Source organism: Chelmon rostratus, chromosome 15, assembly GCF_017976325.1.
Source record: "Chelmon rostratus isolate fCheRos1 chromosome 15, fCheRos1.pri, whole genome shotgun sequence".
NCBI lineage: Eukaryota > Metazoa > Chordata > Actinopteri > Chaetodontiformes > Chaetodontidae > Chelmon > Chelmon rostratus.
In genome coordinates this window covers 2,374,226-2,394,822 of record NC_055672.1, presented here as the reverse complement: position 1 = coordinate 2,394,822, position 20,597 = coordinate 2,374,226, and the positions used below count along the sequence as shown (strand labels likewise).

General features: G+C 43.6%; 1 protein-coding gene across 1 annotated transcript in view; it reads left to right on the top strand.

The window, feature by feature from the left end:
- The window catches only part of esr2b (estrogen receptor 2b), a 33,696-nt gene that overhangs the window by 7,211 nt on the left and 5,888 nt on the right, over positions 1–20,597 (top strand). The window contains exons 2-8 of the mRNA XM_041953187.1: positions 4,974–5,495; positions 9,537–9,733; positions 9,816–9,932; positions 10,543–10,893; positions 12,306–12,444; positions 18,012–18,145; positions 20,352–20,535. Of these exons, the coding sequence (XP_041809121.1) occupies positions 5,065–5,495; positions 9,537–9,733; positions 9,816–9,932; positions 10,543–10,893; positions 12,306–12,444; positions 18,012–18,145; positions 20,352–20,535 (1,553 nt within the window). The 5' untranslated portion in view covers positions 4,974–5,064. The remainder of the gene's footprint in view (positions 1–4,973; positions 5,496–9,536; positions 9,734–9,815; positions 9,933–10,542; positions 10,894–12,305; positions 12,445–18,011; positions 18,146–20,351; positions 20,536–20,597) is intronic.

The following is a 20,597-nucleotide window of genomic DNA, read 5'->3' as shown; positions in this document are numbered from 1 at the left end:
ATACAATCAGACAAGGTTTGAAGCTTCGTTAAGTAAATGTACTTCTCACTCTGCCACTAGGGGGCACTTTAACCCCACAGCAAGGTTAGCATTGCATTGAGATTTTCTGCCCCTTTGGTGGTTAAAAATCGTGAACTGCAGCTTTAAATAGTTCAGAAGTTTCTGGAACTTTGAGTATGTTTAAGGATGTTTCCACACTCATAGTTTGTTTGCTCTGGTCTGAATCTGTTGATGAGTTTCTAAACTTGGAGCGTTTTCCCTTTGGTTCCAGTCTCTTTCTTGGAGTAATAAAGTAAATACAGGCAGAAGGTCCAAGGTGTTCTGGACTAGTGCAGGTTTCTGTGAGAGAGGCGTTGCTGTGGACTTCAGTTTCACCAGGAAAGACCACACCAGCCGTCTTCAGACGCCACTGGAGACATCTGGCTCAGCCTGACCGAGGACACCTGGTAGTTCCAGGTGTTCCCACCACAAACAAACTGTTTCTGGTTTGTTTGGGAGCAAACCTAGACCACGTCCTCACCAGGGTCTCTGTGCTGTTGTTTTGGTCCATACCCAAAAGTGATTATTGAGTTCACACCTGCTCAAGTGAATCACACCACGGGGGAAAAGGAACCAGAATCTGATTTACCAAGACTAAAAAAAGTCACATCATCTAAATTGTTGCTGTAGTCGGTGCTTGCAGCTGATTGTGGCGGTGGAGTTTGTGCTGTAGGTGAATAGCTTCCAGATCTGATATGAGCTGCATCCTGGTTCAGGAGCTGAACCCTGTGCAGGACTCCCTGCTCCTCCTCCCCCAAGTCAACCACACAGCCTCACAGAGACCCAAACCAATGGTGCGTTCGCTTGCTCCTTGTCAAAAGTGCCCAGGTTCCAAGTTACTTGGAAGTTGCCCTCAAAATGGAAACTGGGACAAGTTCCAAGTTTACAGTACAAGCTGTGATGTTGAACATCAACACATGATGGACAGCTGACAGTGTACCAGGCTACTAACACATATACTTTATCTATGTACATTTATAAGTATTCCTTCCATGGGATAAACATGTTCAGAGTGGTTATGTGCACAGTGGGACCATGTGACTGGGGCACAAGGACTTGTGGGACACCGTAAAGGACACATGGCACGTGTCCTTCAAAACTGGCCAATAAAAAAGAACAAGGCTGCATTTCTGTGTTGTGTTTGCAGGAGCGTTTAAAAATGGGACAAAGTCGACCTGTTGTGACGTTTCCAGTTTAGAAATGACGCGTTCAGACCCAGCTCCTGAATGGGAACACACTGTCGTTGTGTATGTTCCCAGTGTTCAGAGAAAACAGGTAAGGGAGCGTCGCTTTGCTCAAGGCCACTTTGACCTGACATGTGTGAGACACATATTGACTGTTGATGCGATTGACCTTTCGACTGTTTGGCACGATGTTTCATGTCCGGTCTGCAGCCGCTTATAGCTATTGAAAGCTTTACAAAACTAATATCTGAGCTTTTTAAATGCATCTCCTTACTTGTAAGTCCAGTCTAGTGCTGTTCTGTGTTGGTAAACTTTCAAATCTGACAAGGAAGTAGGTGTTATCAGCAATAAATACTTGTGTTCGGCATCTGTCTTTTGGTTGTGCAATATGTATTTTTCTGCTACATTTAATTGATTGTTAAATGCTAGAATTTAGATTTCTTGCTTGTTTTAAATTCTAACCATTATTTTCTCTGACATCCATTTCCTGTTTGGGAAGGGGACGCTGTCATGACCACGCCTCCATGAACGCCCCACCCTCTACCAGGTGTTGTAAAGAGACTTTTGAGAGAAGATTTTAAACATTCTGACAGGTGAAAGTGGAATTCTTAGGCTACACAGTTGGTCTGCTATGATCAGTAGCTTATAGCGGCTAATGTTAGCGAAGGTTAGCAAACGTGTCCAGACATCATCTGCATTGGTTGCTGCGGTTAGCGCGTACGAGTCGCTAAGTGCGTACGCGGTTGTCTTCAGCGTCTGTCCGTGGACGGTTGTCTCTGCGTTGTCCTGCATACCGCTCTCAGGGGTTCTGTTGAGCCGCCGTTTGATGTTGCCGTTGTCTCATTGGAAGCGATGCCAAAAAACCTTTGAACTCAGATTGAAGCATCCAGACTAAGATGCATCCATTTTCACTTCTCATGTGGTTTTGATGCATTTATTTATACAGGTTATAATCAGGAAACGTCAAAGTCGACAGGCTGAACCAAGCTTAAGTGATGAGTCAGTTCTCCAACTTTATTACTCGTCTCATTATCGTGTAATTGTGACATGTGGCCACTATTGAGTTAAACTGTCAGCTCACTTTAATGTGAAAACCTGCACTCCAGGGCCACCGTACTGTAGATGAACTCTGCGCTCTCTACTCTAATTTGTGCTGTTGGAGTATCAAATAATCAGTCTGTAAAGATATCTGAAGAGACGCTGAGAGAGCTGGAAGCCTCTCGGCCGTCGCAGCTGTGTGTTTCTACTCCTGGTTCAGTGTGCGGAGCTGCCGGCCGCTGTGATGTTGATTCTCACACTCATTAACCAGCTGACGGCCTCTCTGGCACAGCCTGGTTACAGTATTTATTAAGCTGCGTGAGGTCACGCCGGCTGTTCTTTGCTTTTATACTCTGTCTCTAGAACAAACGTCATAGTTTATACCAGTATTCATATATACAGAGCTCACCTTTGACCAGTGTTGGCAGTAGTGCGTTAAAAAGGTAACACATTACTATAATTCCACCACTTCTGGGAGTAACTACAAATGGAAATAATTGTTTTTTCATATTAAATAACACATTTACAATGACTGAATGTTGTTATGTGTTGCAGAGATTTAGTTCAGTCAATGAGAAATCACTTTGCATCATAATTAGTTTCTAATGTAAACTGAAGAAACGTGGGTTCAGCAATTATAATAATTTACTAACTGCTGTCGCCAAACCAGGTTAAACATGTACATCCAGCATCCCCCCAGTTTGCGTCTACCAAAACTTTCTGTCTAACCAAGACAACACAAGTTTAGCTAACAGGTAGGAACTAGTCATTGCTCTGCCCTCTGGTGGTTTGGAGTATTAATAACTCCTATTGTTACCGTGGTAATGGGTACAAAGATTACATTTAACAGTAGTCTTCCCCACACTGTGCCACAACAACACTAAAATAACGTGTGCTACGTGTGCATTAATAAGAGGATTGAAGCAGACATTTAAAAGTTATGCAAAAGTTACTTTCCAAGGTAATTAATCACTTTTGAGAGAGGTAGCCGCAAACTCTTTGCTAACTTTCAGTAACATGCACAATGCTGTCTTTGACACAGTGGTGTCATTAATCTGGCTCATCAAACTGAGTTAGCATGTTCTCAACAGGTCATGCCTGTCACATGTCAGTCATTTACATTATCAAGTCCTGCAAAGCACCTTAGGTTAATGATTTGTTATCTGATGTATCAGGAGCCAGCAGGTTCTGTGAGTTACTGTGACTGGTGATGCCTCTTACTGTGATTTTGACGAATGGACATTAGACATTAGAAAGGTGCAGGTAGAACAGAGGAATCAGTGCCAGAAAGGTGAGACACCTGTCTGCAAAGTGAGTGTTTCCTGCTTACTTTTCTGCTTTGGTGTGTAGCTGCACTGAATTGATTAGCAAATCAGTCCCAGTGATCTAGTCCCAATTCACCATCCTATTACTGACAAACAACCAGTTCTTGTGTACAGTGTCAGTGAACACTGAGTTGTAGCAGTCTGTACTATCTACGGCTTTTTGGTGGGCTGGAGCATCAAACCTGGAATTGGGTTTAGTCCCTGGTGCCTTGAGTTTAAATGCAGGTAAAGATCCTGAGTTCCTAGAAAGGGTTCTAGCATAGTTCTTGTGGGGGGAAAAGGGCCATAAATGTGTTTCCTAAAGCTGCGTTTGGTCAGATCATGTCCACACGTGCAGCAGCAGGATCTTATTCTGGCCTCCAGCTGAGTCACTCAGTAAAGAAAACATCCCATTATCTTGTGTTTGCATGTGGATTCTTGAATGTCCTTGAACAATAGCAACAGCGGTGGCAGTCGGGCGATCCCTGTTAACTCCTGATGAGCTGAACTGAGTCACAGCAGCTCAGGATTGGTTGACTGATGCACACGAAATTAAGGCAAAACAATAAAAAAAAAGGGACTTGTCATGTTTCGTGTGGTCTCTGAAAATCCAACCTGAATTCATCATTGTCAAGCAGGAAAGACGGTATTTACTCGCTGTCTTCATGAGATACCTCAGTGAGCTTTTTGTCAACAGTGTCTTCCTCCAGGCCAACAGAAGTAGACTTTTTTATGTTGCCACACTGTGATATTAGAGAAGTAGCTGGTAATAATCAGCAAATGCTCATTTTGAAGCTATACTAATTTTTCTTAATCATTCAATGCATTTTAAGCATTACTTTAGCCATGTTGTGCTACACGTCCCTTTATTTACAAGACTTTTAACTGCTTTCACACAATGAACAGTTGCCATGCTAACATTGGCATGCTAACATGCTCAAAACGCTAACATGCTAATGTTTTTCCAGGTATTTTGACCATGTTCACCGTCTTAGTTTAGTGTGTTAGCATGCTGACTTTTGTCAATTAGCACAAAACAAAAGGTTTAGCTGAGACTGATGGGAATATCATGGGTTTTTGCAGGTGTTTGGTGATAAATCCAATTATTTGACTAACTTTAACTAAAGTTAAGTTGCAATATTTCAGTCTGAACCAAAGTGTTGGACCAAGTGATCAACGTTGTCATCCCTACAGCCACGCTGCTACCATGGCAGAAAAAAAAACCAACCCAGCTGTTGCTAAGATGTTTGATTTTTGCTCGCTGATCAACGAATACGATTGTTTCACTGGGAGAGATGTTGCAGCATGAAATATACTCATCAAAGCAGCGCTGCAAGTCACCAGAACAGTGTGTGGTGGGACCTCGCTGTTCATACTTTAACACAGTGTTTCTCCATCTCTGCCGCAGGACTTGTCTGCACCAGAACATGCAGTAGAGGAACCAGCTGCGGCATCAGATTCATCATCGCTGTCATCATATACACTACATTCCACGTGACATGGCCTCCTCCCCCGGGCTGGACGCTCACCCGTTACCACTGCTTCAGCTCCAGGAGGTGGACTCCAGCAAAGCGCCGGACAGGCCGAGCTCGCCGGGACTCCTGCCTGCCGTGTACAGCCCCCCTCTGGCCATCGAGAGCCACGCGGTCTGCATCCCCGCCCCGTACACGGACAGTAGCCACGAGTACAACCACAGCCACGGGCCGCTGACCTTTTACGGCCCGTCCGTGCTGAGCTACGCCAGGCCGCCCATCACCGACAGCCCGTCGTCTCTGTGCCCCTCCCTCAGCTCGTCGGCCTTCTGGCCCCCGCACGGCCACCCCTCCATGCCCTCACTGACTCTGCACTGCCCTCAGTCTCTTGTCTACAATGAGTCCAGCCCACATGCACCCTGGCTGGAGTCCAAAGCCCACAGCATCAACGCCAGCAGGTAGGTCTGCTGACACGGACCACTGATGGAAATATTATCAATAGTTCCTTTAGGGGGAAAAAAAGGTAAATTTGAATTTGAAAGCCGTCTGCCGTTACGTTCTGTCTCTAAATGGACCTCTAGAAGCTTCGTTCCATGATTTTCATAGAACATGTTTGTGGCAGAACAAATGTTTTTTGAGTTAGAACTGTGCAGTGTGATTATGTGGCCTGGCAGTAGCCTTTAACGAATTCTGCTGTTGTGTGATTTGAACTGTGATTAGTTCACTGCAAGAATTCCATGAACATGCACATCTGCTGTCTTTGCATCAGAAGTGACTTTTTTTACTGATTTTAAATCAGACCTTTGAGATCAGCTAACTGTCTCAACTTTGTCAAGACGGGTACTGCAAGATCGAACGGAAAGAAAAACGAATGTAAAAACACCACAAATGTAACACGACACAAGTGAAAAAGCAGCGTTTCATTGATGTTATCTGGCAAAAAAAAGTCTTTTACACCTGTAACAGTGATGTGACCACACCTCCAGTGCACTCTGACATCACTGCAACAAGGTGAGACCTCCAACCGCTTGTTCCAGATGCAAGCATGTAGAATAAAATCCTTAGATTTTTGATTTTGGTGTTCATGGCCACTATTTCAACACATTTCATTGCAAAACAGGAGTCGGTGAGCAATTCTAAGATCTGAAAAAAGTAGAAAAAAAGCAACCATTTTTATCAACGTATGTTTATTTCTTTCTTTTTTTTCTGATACTTTTTATTTATTTAATATTTTCAATTACAAGAAAGAACAAATGAACAAGTTGACAACAGACTGTCAAGAAAGTAAAACAAGAACACAAACAAAAACATGGGGGCTCCTCGAATCGTAATACTATAATTATTGTCCAGTGTCTTTACTTGTTAGTGTGTGGCATCCTCAATCGATTTGATAAAAGCAGTCCATTTCTTCCATTTCCTGTGAAAGATTGCTCCACTAGATCTGAGAGAGAAAGTCATCTTTTCCATTAAACACATCTCCTTCACTCTGTCAATCCATTGGTTAATGCTTGGAGATTCAGTTTTATACCAGCATTTTGTTATAGCTTTTTTACAGGCCATCAACATTATTTTACATAAATACCAGTCTTTTTTAATAATCACATTTTCGTTTAAAACACAAAAATAGAGGACCATGACATCATTAGGAATTGTGTATCCCAAGATCTTTCTGCGTTCATGTTTCCGCACTGCCTCCAGCATTGTTCTTGTGATTGAGAGAATTTGCTTTTTATAAGAGGTGTAATGAAAAAACGAATCAAATTTTTCCAGCCAAATATTCTCCACTTCTTTGAGCTTGTAGATGAATGCTGTGCACGCCACATAGAACGCCAAACCTCCTCTGATATTTCTATGTTTAGTTCTTTCTCCCATTTTGTTCTAATGTATCCTGTGTTGATCCCATTCTGTTTCTGAAGACCCTGGTACATTTTTGAAATTATTTTCATATTCTTCTTTTTGTAGGCTTCAGTCAGAATATCTATCACTGTATTGCCCTCTCTGGACAGTGCTGGTTTGATTCTTTTATCGTAATAATCTCTTATTTGAAGATATCGGAAAAAATCTTTGTTTTCTAGTCCGAATTCTCTTTGTAGCTGACTAAAACTTTTAAAGCGCCCTTTGTGAATTAATGTGCATACTGCTGTAATGCCCTTGTCCCACCATCGTCTGAATTCAGCATCACTGATTCCAGGTTCGAATCTGGGGTCTAGAGCGGGCCAAATTAATAAATTGATGTCTCCCTCCATATTGTATTCTTTTACCATCTTGCTCCAGATAACCAGTGTTTGTTTGATAATTTCATTTTCATTTTGTTGAGCCAATTTGTTTCCTATCTCCTCTAGTATTGCCTGAATCTGGTAGTTTTCCATCTTGGCCTCTATTTCTTTCCATCTTGCCTAATACAGAGGGCAGCATGTACAGACCAAGAACTTTACTTGGGCTGCGTAGAAGTATTGTTTCAGATTAGGCAATGACAGCCCCCCTTCCTCTTTTGGTAGTTGAAGTGTTTTGTACCTGACCCTTGGTCTCTTTCCAGCCCAGATAAATCTCGATATAAGTTTGTCCCAGTGTCTAAATTGTGTTTCTGGAATCATCTGTGGGATGGATTGGAAAAGGTATAACAGTCTCGGTACAACATTCATTTTTATTACCTCAATTCGTGTCTCAAAGTCCATATTAAAGGCCGACCACCGCCCAATATCGATTTTGATATTATTGTTAATGTTATTATAGTTTATTTCAAATGTTTTGATGTGTTCTTTTGCCAATACCACGCCCAGGTATTTAATTACTTTGGAATTCCATTTGATTTTATATTTTTCTCTAAGTTCTCGACCAGGAGAATAATTCAGTGCAAGAATTTGTGTTTTTGCTATGTTTAATTTATAGCCTGAGTATTTGCCATAATCTTCTAATATCGACATCAGAATAGGAAATGTCCTGTCCGGGTCCTGGAGAGCAATAATAACGTCATCAGCAAAGAGCCCTGTCCGGTGCTCTTGCTTTCCTATATGGATTCCTTTTAAGTTGTCATTTTGTCTGATCATTTGTGCCAGCGGTTCGATGAATAAGGCAAACAAAGTAGGGCTAAAACAACATCCTTGGCGAGTTCCCTGTTGTAAAATAAATCTGTCCGTTAAGTTTCCATTAATTTTTATCCTCGCTGTTGGCTCTTGGTAAAGACCTTGGATACATTGTATTATCTGTTCATGAATCCCTAGTTTTCCCAGAACCTGATACAGAAACCTCCAACTGACACAGTCAAAGGCCTTTTCTGCATCGAGGCTCACTAGTGCTCCTCTCAGGCCCTGTCTTTGCATCTGATCTATTATGTGGAGAATGCGTCTAATGTTATCCTGAGTCTGCCTGCCTGTAATAAAACCTGATTGATCTTCATCTATCAAATCAGACATAAAATTTTCAAATCTTTTGGAAATTATTGAAGTGAAGATCTTATAATCCACATTTAGAATTGAAATAGGTCTATAGGATTCACAAAGTTCTTTATTTTTATCCTGTTTTGGAATAACCGAAATTATGGCCTCTTTCCAAGAAGGGGGCAGTTTGCCCTCCATAAGAGTCAGATTGAAAGAATTTAGAAGTAGTGGGGTTAATTCCTCCCTAAATGTTTTATACCACTCACTGGGGAATCCGTCACTACCTGGCGTTTTGTTTAATTTTAATCTGCTAATTGCAGCATCTAGTTCCTTTTTTGTGATGCTGGAAATTAGTTTTCTATTTTGCTCTTCTCCAATAGCAGGTAAATCCAAAGATTCAAGGAGTTCTTTCATTTCGCACTCTCCTTTTGCTGTGGGTTGGGTATATAAGTTTTCATAGTAATCTTTAAAAACCCTTTCTATTTCTTCAGGCTCGAATAGTAGTTGTTTTGTTATGGGGTCTCTAATCTTATGTATTGTATGGGAGGCTTGCTGGACCCTAAGTCTTCTTGCCAGATATTTAGTTGCCTTGGGGCCAGATTCATAATAGGTCTGTTTTATGAATCTTAGTCTTTTATGTTTATTTCTTTCATGTGTTTTTGCATCTGTTCATTAAAAAAATGAATTAAAGAAAGAAGTCCGACAAAAAAAAAACGTAATGTGAAGCTGGTCTCTGTGTTTTGAAGATGTGTTTTTACGGGTCTCTGTTGGCTGATTATTAACTGATGCTTGAAGTTCGTCTAGAAGTTCACTTGTGACTCGAGCGGATGGATTTACTCTCAGCACATCAGCTGCTTTATCTTCCTCTGCGGTCGTTACCTGTGCTGCCAGTTGATCGTCATAATGGCAGCGGTCGCGGATGCTGCAGATTTATATCCCCATTATGTTTCGATGAAGAATGCTGTGAAGTTTTCTGATGCAATTTTCCAGTTGACTGAAATGCGGTTGTGGAGACATTTCCAGCGGAGTGCTCGTTTGAGGACTAATGGCAGGTGGATGACAGGCTGAAATTCCAGATGTCAAGTTGTCCCTTTTTCACAGAGTCTGTGTTTCTTCCTGCAGCTCCATCATCAGCTGCAACAAGTCGCTGGGGAAGAGGTCGGAGGAAGGAGCCGAAGGCGTGAACTCCTCGTGTTCCTCGTCGGTCGGGAAAGCCGACATGCACTTCTGCGCCGTGTGTCACGACTACGCCTCGGGTTACCACTACGGCGTGTGGTCCTGCGAGGGCTGCAAGGCTTTTTTCAAGAGGAGCATCCAAGGTATCAGCTCTGCCTCTCCATCCACGTCTGCACACCTTTTATTCCTCGTCCAGTGACGGTCACGTCTTTCCTTTTCTCACAGGACACAATGACTACATCTGCCCCGCCACGAATCAATGCACTATCGACAAGAACCGGCGCAAAAGCTGCCAGGCCTGCCGCTTACGGAAATGCTACGAAGTGGGCATGATGAAGTGCGGTAGGTGCCCACGTTTTCAATCGCTGAAAGAGAAAAGGTCAAAAGATCCGCTGACGTGACTCGCTAATGAACACGTCATGTCTTGTTTGTTTAAACCTGTACAAAAAGTGTAAATACTTACGCACAATTTTGTTACCATCAGCTAGCAGTTTACCCTCGCTTCCAGTCTTTATGCTAAGCTAAGCTAACTCTCTTTTGGCTCTATCTTCACATATAAAGGACAGACACCGTGTGAGAGGCTTCTCATTTAACTTCTCATTTAAGAAATTGAATAAACATGTTTTCCAAAATGTAAAACTATTCCTTTAACGGTTGAGAGTCAACCAGTTTCACAGGTTTCCACCACAGAACAAAAACACTATTATTACTGTTATCACTTAAATTTCTCTGTGGTCCTTTAAAGTTTTCTCTGTCATGTCATGCCCTAATGCTGCAGCAGTGAAAAACGACCTTTGCTCTATTTAAGATGCCCAAACCAGAAGCTCTGCTCAGAGGTGGAGACCCTGCTGCTTGTTGTCTGAGGGTTTCCAAGAAAACAGAAAAATGGTGTATATCAGCTCTCTGGTGGGGGCATCACAGCTCACTTTCTCCTGCTGTCTTCACACACCAGGTGTAAGGCGTGAGCGCTGCAGCCATCGAGGAGCCCGGCACCGCCGTGGTGGACTCCAGCCTCGGGATCCCACCGGCAGAGGTTTGATCAGGGTGGGGCTGGGCTCTCAGGCCCAGCGGCATCTCCATCTGGAGGCTCCTCTCGCCCCCCACCCTCACGGGATCCACGTGCACTACTCGGCCATGAGCCCAGAGGAGTTCATCTCCCGCATCATGGAAGCGGAGCCTCCAGACATCTACCTCATGGAGGACATGAAGAAGCCCTTCACCGAGGCCAGCATGATGATGTCCCTCACCAACCTGGCAGACAAGGAACTGGTCCTCATGATCAGCTGGGCTAAAAAGATCCCAGGTAAGACTGGACCCATAAGCTGTTTAGTGTCTCTGGCTGAACTGGATGCTGAAACATCTTGCTGTTGTCTGTCTTCTGCACAGTTTTTGCTGTGAAGTGGAGTATTATTATAGTACTACTGGGAGTGAAGTCCCTCGTGTTTACTTGATTTTGGTCGCAGTCTTCAGTTATTCTCAGTAGAGACCTGACTGAGGAACCTTTACAGTCCAGTTTGCATGTAATCAAATACGACGGGACGCTCTGTTTGGCCTTGCTGGGTAAAAGAGCCATTTCAAGGTTAAGGTCAGGGTAAACACTAGAGCCATGTGTTCGCTGGTGATGATCCAGGTCAGTGGAACCAGTTTGGCTTTGTCACCATCAACAGTGTGTGGAAGTGAGGCTTACTGAGCGTTATAGAGGTACCAACAAACCTGAGGCTACAGTAAACACGTCTTCAGCCGTCGTTCATGTGTGTCAGATGTTGCGCGTGACGGTTAAATAAACAAATGAGATAACGGCTGCGTGGATAGAGAACATAATCATTAACCTTTGTGTCTAATTTTATAGGCTGCAATTAGCGACTGACTGATCCAGCTTCTCTTTCGCCACTTTTCCCTCATCTTTTATGTCTTTCCTCACCTTTCGTTCCCTCTCCCCTCCTCTCAGCCAGCGTTCAGCCCAGCAGGAAGCCCCTCAGGAGAGGTGTTAATGTGGCGGGATCACAAAGACTCCCAGCTTTTTGAATAAAAACCATTTTCCCAGATTTCTTTTAAAGACAATTTTCCCTGTTTTTTTTTCTGAACTCTGATAGAAAATGAGTGTGCTTTGTCTGCTTTCTAAAAGACCTGAGGAAGCACAGACAGGTGAGCAAGGTGCTGCAGAATACAGTTTCAGTGATGCCCCTGTTAGAGTTAGCTTCTGTAGTTTCGAGCATCTCTGTTTCCATCACTCTTAATGATTTTTAAAAGCTTAACTCAATGAAAATGAATTTTATCCGTGTGCATTTATGCATTTAATGCACGATGGGGTGCAAATATTTAGATATAATTGCGGAGCACTAGCTAGCCTAGCTTCCTGTATTATGTTTAATTTAGCTTAGCATAATCAGTTTCAAAATCTAAAGAGGAAAAATGCACCCTTGAGATATTCCAAACTTACATTTTCATGTTGTAGCTCTGCTGTGTTCAGATTTAGCAAAGCGTGCAACGACAGGACTGTTGAAATACTGCGTGCAGCCTCCGAGCCGGCTGCCATTGGTCAGTAAAAAGCTGGAAAGTAGAAGCTCATTAAACCACAAACCTTCTATCGTAAATCACCTTGAGGAGTTTGCATCCTCATTTTGCAGCGCGAATATGCCCCAGCGACCGAAGGTGCTTCTGGGTCGAGGCAGAATGTGGGTACGAGGTGCTGTGAGTTGTGCGGTGTGTCCCCAGGCTTTGTCGAGCTGAGTCTAGCCGACCAGATCCACCTGCTGAAGTGCTGCTGGCTGGAGATCCTGATGCTGGGCCTGATGTGGAGGTCGGTGGATCATCCCGGAAAACTCATCTTCTCTCCGGACTTCAAACTCAACAGGTGAGCAGGCCGTGCTTCTTTCGTACCTTCTGTCATCAGCAGTGCACAGTTACAACCACTCTGTCCTAATTAACCCTTCAGAGACACGTAGAGGCCTGATTTTCAAGCACGTAAGGCAGCACGTATTGCTTTCTTGCACATTGTTTTATCTCCCTTAGAGGCATCAGTTTTCAGATATCCTCCTGAGTCCTCTGGTGGATGTAATATTCAGCAGATTTAACATCTTTTTAAGGCTTTGCTGAGCTCGTGTGTGGCTGTGTGGTGAGGAGGGATGGAAGTTTAATGCTCTGACAGATCTGGATATTTCAGATTAATCACTTGTTTTCAAATGAGACAACAAAAACACCCAAACCTCCACCTGCACCTTCTGTGTACTTAAATTTTAAGTACACACACAAAAATTATATACATTTTAGTATATTGGCACATTTCATTTCATTGGTATACTTTATTGTTTACTGTTTATATACATTTTAGTATATTTCAGCTGCTGTCAGTACATTCCACTGGTATATTTTATTGTTTATTGTTTAGTATATTTTTTTGCCTTAGTATATTTTCATTCTGGTATATTTTTAATTGCATGTACGAATATTTTTATTGGACGCTGGTTTATTTTATTGTAGTCATCTTAATTTTATTATTTCTAATCTTTCTTATCTTTCTTATTATCTGTTTCTAACATGGGGGCTGCAATGAAAATTTCATTGACATGTCAAGTTCAATGAAAATAAAGAATTTTGAATCTTGAATCTTGAAAAATCCTCCTGAAGCTGATTTTTGAAGGTAGCAGTGAGCTGAAAGTAGGATTGTCATGTTGTTGGTGGGCCAGTCTGCACGTTTAACATCATTGGCTTGTGAGACAGACTGTTGACTCTCACACACTGAGGCTTGTTAGCTTTTGATTGCAGAAAGGGTTTCCTCATATGCCTGCTGTGTGTGTGTGTGTGTGTGTGTGTGTGTGTGTGTGTGTGTGTGTGTGTGTGTGTGTGTGTCAATGAGTCTATGAGGTCTTTTGCAATCTCTTTGCTTCATATGAAAACCTTTATTGTGGAACATCTGCGAGACGTGTTGAATTTCATTAACAGTATCTTAACCTGGAGTAATGCACAGTAGAATCAATTAACAGAAACACTGTTCTCACTCACTAATTAATTAATTCACGTCAAACATGAAAACTAACAGATGAATTAGTTGATCAGTGGTGAAACCATCATTCTATTTAAGTTTTTCTCTTTTTAAACTGCTTTTCAAAAGGAAATATTTGACTTTTTGCTTTTACAAATACTCTTTGAGAGCTGCTGTTACTAAGTATTTAGCAGATTTATATTTAATATATAACATAGCACATTGTAATAGGTTAAACTACACAACAGCAAACAAAGACGTATCTTCATCTTGACCTGCTCTGACATTAAAATACTCCTTGAAGACATTACTAGTAATAAGTAAGTAAGTACTTGAGTGTGTTCAGCTGAAATAATTGTTTTACTTAAGTCAAATATTTGCCTTTAACGGAGCATTTTAACAGATTTCATTACTTTTACTTAAAGGATGTTCATGTTTACTCGAGCGCTGCAGCAGGACGTTCTGTCTCTAATAATAGTCCGTCTCAAACAAAGGCCTGTTTCTCTCTTCACTCAACTTCGTGGCACTTGATTCTCAAAAGCGTGAACAAAGGTGAGCTGATGATACGTAGATTGTGTTTACAGTATCGTCTTCCCACGCCGTTACACTCCGATGACGGCTTGACGTCACACAGTGAATGGGGGGGGGGCGATCAGGCCTTGAACAGTTGCAGATATATCTCTGCTTCCTCTCCGCTGCCGGCTCATTTTCTTGCCAAGTGTCTTTTTTATCATTTGCTGTCCTCTTCCACGCTGACCTTCAACTTCGGCCAGACAGCAGTGGGCTGATCCTGACACCCCCCTTCACCCTTCATATTCATGCTAAACACGCTGCGATCGAGCTGCCAGCGGTTTGCATTCCCCGATGAGCTGCAGCAGATTTACTCCTGTCAGCAGCGGCAGCAGTTAAAGACACTTTAAAGCAACGTGTTCTTCTTCAGCGCAGCCGAATGACGACAGGAAGTCACGTTCAGGTGTTTGGCTGTGATGGTTGTTGATGTGCAGCAGTGTGCATGACCATATCAAACATATAGCAAGCTTTTTTTGTGCTTGCATTTTATATAAGTTGACATGTTTTTATATGTATTAATATATATTCGACATGTTTATCTTTAATAGAATTTTGCCGTTGTACTTTTGACAGTTCTTGTCAGTCACTAGCAACAGCTCTCTGTGGCTCCCTCAGTTTTGTCGTTTTCAGCAAACGTTACTCAAACAGGAGGAAATAGAGCATTTGTTGGGACTATTTTCAGCAGCGGATTAATCCACAGCTGTTGCTGTAGTGAGTGTTCATGGCAGCAGGACGGTGTGTGTGGGTCAGATTAAACTACAGTGTGTGTGTTCATGGTAATGAAGAGACGTCAGTCGGAGCAACGTGTGGCTCACTGATGTGTTTTAATAGTTCTTGGACAACGTGGCGCTTTAATTAGGATTCCATTGACTTCATAAATGTACTTTAATAAGAGTAAATTAATGAGGACAGTGGAAGCAGACGAAGCTGGGTTGAGTTTGGTGTTTGACCTTTCTTCCCCCACCGCCACGGAAACTGTCACTATAGGCTTAGGTTAACCTTGGGTGTGTTTTCATAACACAGACTTATTTTTCTGTGTGGAGGGGTCCCCGTCAGCCTGCGGTAGCCCTTTCTCCTTGGACAGCTCAGGACAACATCCTGGATGCAAATCCATCCACTGACTGAAGCCAGACAGCAGTTCCCTCTCTCTGATCGACTCTTTCTGCCCTCTGGATCTTTCATTCTCTCTCTCTCTCGTCACATTTTGTTGCCAACTTCTTTCACCATCACTGTTTCACTAAATTATCATTGTGGGTTTTTACAAATCACGAGACTTTTTCACATTGTGAGTTGGAAGCCTCAAGACTCAAAAAAAACAGGAATTTTTCATGTCTGAGGTGCAAAGTTTTGCAAGATAACGGGGCCATAGTTAATGTTTTTGTAGCTAATCAACACTTTCGGGATTGTTTTGGGAACAGAAGTGAGGAATCTTAGAAGATTCCTCCAGTTCAGCGCGTTCATTTACATCCCAGTGGTGACGCCTGGGGTCGGATCCAGATCCTCAGAGTTTGTTTTGCATCTCTGATGTGCTGTTGTTATTGTAATTACAGCATTAACGCAGCACTTAGGTTGACTTTGTCAGCGCTAACTGTTATCATGTGGAGATAACACACCTGCCAACCAGGAAGCTGTCGGCAGCAGGGCCGGGTCGCGATTGAAGCGTTCAGATTCTAGCGGCTCACCTGGGTCCAGGCCTCAGAACGAACGCCCACGTCTCTCCAAACAAAGCAGCAGTTCAGCCTGATCATCAGACAATCAGCAACCACAGTTTGGAACCATGATACAATAATATTGATGATATTAAATAACTATTTGGAACTAAGCATCTGTTTTATGCAGCTTTGAATACCAATAATCATATTTCTGGAGACGTAGCTGCTTCAGTGCAACAGTGTTTGATGTTGTGCAAACGGCTGTACAACAACTTTAAATCAGAAAATTAGGGTTTAAATCAGCAGATATTTGCTCAATAAGGACAGAATCTGGCTCCTCTGCACACATTTGATCCATCTGTTATAGAGTTCAGTTAGTCCAGATGCAGGTTCAGGCCTAATGAGACAGGTGTTGTCATGGAAACGGTACCCATTGTTATATTATCACAACTGTAAGGAGTTTATTGTGTGATCTTAGTGTTTTGTTACCGTTACAGGTTCATCGGGTCCCATTGTGACCCCATTCACACCTGGTGTTAACGTTTGATCTGTCAAACAAAGACAAAGAGGACACACAGGCCTTTCCGTTCACACCTAATAATTATTAATCAATTTTCTTTGTAGAAGATTTAAGATTCAATTCAAAATAGTTGATCAGAATTTGGTTTGAGGAGCTCACAAAAAAAAATGACCCGAAAGCACGAAATACCCGACCGTGACTGTCCAGCATGTATGTCCATGTCTTATGTCCATGTCTAATGTCCTTGTCTAATGTCCATGTCTTATGTCCATGTCTTATTTCCATGTCTTATGTCCATGTCTTCCGCTTGGCGTCGGGTTTCTATGTCGTCCTGTCGGGGTTTATCTCTCCATAGGAACCTGCTCACTATACATTGTCCCTTACATAGTTACTGTGTCCTTTGAGGGTGATGAGAAACACCATCAGCAGCTTTGCCGTTGTCATTAGGAGTTGTGATGTGACGTCTGTTCTGCACATCGTGATTGGTTGATGCCTTTATTCACAGTGCAGAAGAAATCCAAACAAAAATCGACCTCATTCTGTAAAAATGTAGCTTTTTCACAATCTAATATTCACGTTCTGAGGATGGAGAGCAGAGTGAGAGCTCCGGGCCTGGGCCTGCTGGTGCAGGATTGTCCCGATCCAGCACAACAGAGCTGCATCAGACCGTCCTCGATCTGGAAAACCTTTCCAGTTGTGTTAGAGACATGTGTTTGTTGTTGTAGTGTGGACTTCCCTCTTTAAAGAAGAGGAGAGTGCTGCAGCCAGGGATTTGTAGTTCTTTGCAGTGTCTCTGGTCTGGCTGCATTGTGAAAGGCAGGACGGGTGGACAAACACGGCTCGTCTCAGGCCGAGGGAGGTAATGCCAGGGATGGGCCGTATGAGTCAGGTGACCTTTATCATTTTATCATGCTGTATAGATGCATTTACACCTGAGATCCCATCCCAATCTGATTTACACCCATAAAGTTACTGCTCTCAGTATATTGAACCCTTTGCTTTTCCAATTCATAAATGAGGTAATAACTGATCAAATATTTTACTTCCTGGCTCTGTAAGAACTGTTTTTCTTCATCCCCAGAGGTGGAGGAAGTAATCAGATCCTTTACTTCAGTAAAAGTATTAATACCACACTGTGAAAATACTCCATTTCAAGTAAAAGTACTGTATTCAATTCATTCAACATCAACACATCTGGAGATACGTGGTTTTCACTGGACAGGAAGGGTATTAAAACTTGTAAGTAGCGAGTACCTAAAGCTGTCAGACAAATGTAATGGAGTAAAAACTTATAGAAGAGTAGAAGTATAAAGTTGTAGAAAATGGAAATTCCCAAGTACAAGTACTTTGAATGTGTACTTATAAACACAGTACTTGAGTAAATGTACTTGCATTCCTCGAATGTTTATCTCCCATGATCACTCTCTCCTCTTCTCCTCCTCCTCCCTTTTCACCTCTTTCTCTTTGTTCTGCCCCCCCCCCCCCCCCCCCCTTGATCCTTTTTGGACAATCTCAAATTCAAAAAAGCTTTATTGGCTCCGTTACTGATGAACGTCAAAGCTAAAGCTCATGTTCCCTCTCTGTCTGTCTCTTCTTTCATCCCTTTGTTTTCCTCCTCCTTTTGCCTCTCCGTGGCTCTCCTTCTCCTCCTCCTCCTCCTCCTCCTCCCCCCTCTCTGACGTTGTCTGTCCCTGCAGGGAGGAGGGACAGTGCGTGGAGGGCATCATGGAGATTTTCGACATGCTGCTGGCTGCCACCTCTCGGTTTCGTGAGCTGAAGCTTCAGAGGGAGGAGTACGTCTGTCTGAAGGCCATGATCCTCCTCAACTCCAGTGAGTCTAACCTCTGAGACCTAGAAAACACGACTCAGCCGTTTCCTTTGAAATTAGTTTCTGAATCACGGAAGAGTTTCAGTCGTGACTCCTGAACTGTGAGGCGAAGAAGGAAAAAAAAAAAAAGGGGCTTCTCAAATGTTTTTCCAGATGTCACAGATTTGTTCTGACGGTGCTGAGAAAAGCTGATTTGTGTCCGGGATCAATAGCAAATCATCCAATCATTTGATCGGATTTCAAGGTTTTTTTTTCTCCCGTCACATTTTGTCGGTCTAGACGGTCGAAAGACATCACGAGCGGTGACCTCATCATGAGCTAAATGGCAGCTGCTGCTACAACCCGACCCTCTGCATGCGTTCCCGGCCACTAAATCCAGAGCTGTTCCTCTCTTTGACAACAACTACTGCTGGTATTCAGCGTTTGGTTCCATCCAAATTTACATGAAACAATCACTTAGCACCTTTAAAGGTATAATATGAAACATTTCTGCAGTAAAAGGACTAAACCCATGAGATATTTTGCTGAGCCGCATCCTCACATTATCTATTTAATCTAATTCAAGGTGACGGTGCGTTTCATTTGCTCACCTTTACTCCATCTAGTTGCTGTAGCTTCAGGGATGAAAGGTGACAGAGCGAGGAAGGAAGTCGGCTAACGTGAATAAAACCTGCCGTTTAACAACGAAGACAACGGCGGCCGTGATCCCGCGCGACTTCGCAAACTGCGTCTTCTGTTATCGTGTCGATTGAGAGACCCCTAGTGGCAGAAACGCAGACTGCGGGTTTAAGCAGTGGCAGAGGTCTGACGGAATAAACCACGTCATGCGTCGCGGTTAAATGACCTGTGAAGATGGACTTTACTGCCTTTTGTATTTGAACCTTTCATGTTTCCCCAGCGGTCACAGTGCCCCCCCCCCCCTCACCCAGCACCACCAGCAGCCGCTAGACAGGTCTCATCGAGGCCGTCGACCTCTCTGCCCGTCCCCCCAGAGTTTAACAAAGTTCATTCACACACACAACACACACACACACACACAGACTCTGTTTGTCTGCTTCTCTGCAGCTGGAACGAACAGAAGAACAAATTGTGAAAGAAGTGAAACTGAGTGTGAGGAGTCGAAGAGATCGGGGAGGAATCTGAGGATTTATGTATTTTGACAGATGGCGGGCGGCGGCTCAGCTGCTCAGTCTGTCGCGGTGGTGGGCGGACGGTGATCTACGGCGTCTCCTCTGTACCGCCCTGGAACGCTGTTGTGACGTCGGCGGCGGTCGTCAATGAGCCGCGGGGCCAGATGTGGACGTTACTGTTTGATCGAAGACGCTCGGCTTTAACGTGCGAGAGGTTTTCATCGGGTTGTGTGAGGCGGCCTCGGAAAACTTCGGTCTTCATTCTCATCACTTGCTGTTTTTAGTTGCCTTAAAAGGACCGAAGATGTCGGCAAACACACTTTAAGTGTGTTTCTGTCAGACGTCTCACCTGAACCCTGAAACAATGTGATGCTGCTCCTGGTATGAATATCTCATGATTTAAAATCGTTAGCTCTAATTCTCTGAAGTCTCGAAGAAAAGCTTCGTCTCGTTCTTCAGTCCAGCAGCTGAAACCGATCGTCATCACTTTCTATCCCGATCCTTCGATCCAGAAGAGCTTCTAAAGGTGTTTTCACACCTGCACTTTTTAGTCCAGTTAAATCAGATTCTGGTTCAGCGTGACTCGTTTGTGAACACAGTGCTCACACTCTGGTGCAAACCAGAACAGCCACACCGAGACCCTTTAGAGGAAGTGGTTTCACTCCGGTCCCAAATGAATTCTGGAGCAGCTTGTTTGTAGTGGGAACAGGAACTTGATCCAATCCAGCTTGAGTGAAGCAGCTCCTGTAGCCAGGTGTGCTCTGCATGGCGGGGTGCAGGTGAGCTGTCAGCAACTAACCGGAGAATCAATCAAAGTACAACCTGGACCAGAGCAGAGTAGACGTGTTTTTTGGCCAGGATCTTCTTCCTGTGTTTATCTTCTACATCTACATCTGACCAATGAGAGAGTGTTCTCACATGGCCAACCAACGGGAAGTTCATCGACTCATCAGCTGATTCAGATCAGAGCAAACGAACTGAAAGTGTCAAAGCAGCGTCAGCGGATCTCATCCAGTAACTAATGACAGATGAGTATTGATCAGTATTGAAGCTGAAGGTTTCTGTGCCGTGTGTTGCAGATCTGTGTACGAGCTCCCCTCAGACAGCCGAGGAGCTGGAGAGCAGGAACAAGCTGCTGCGCCTGCTGGACTCCGTGATCGACGCTCTGGTCTGGGCCATTTCCAAGCTGGGCCTGTCGACCCAGCAGCAGACTCTGCGCCTCGGACACCTCACCATGCTGCTGTCCCACATCCGCCACGTCAGGTACGGCGGGAAAAGACCGCATGCTCACAGACGTTCGCTGCTGCTCGCTAACACATCCTCGT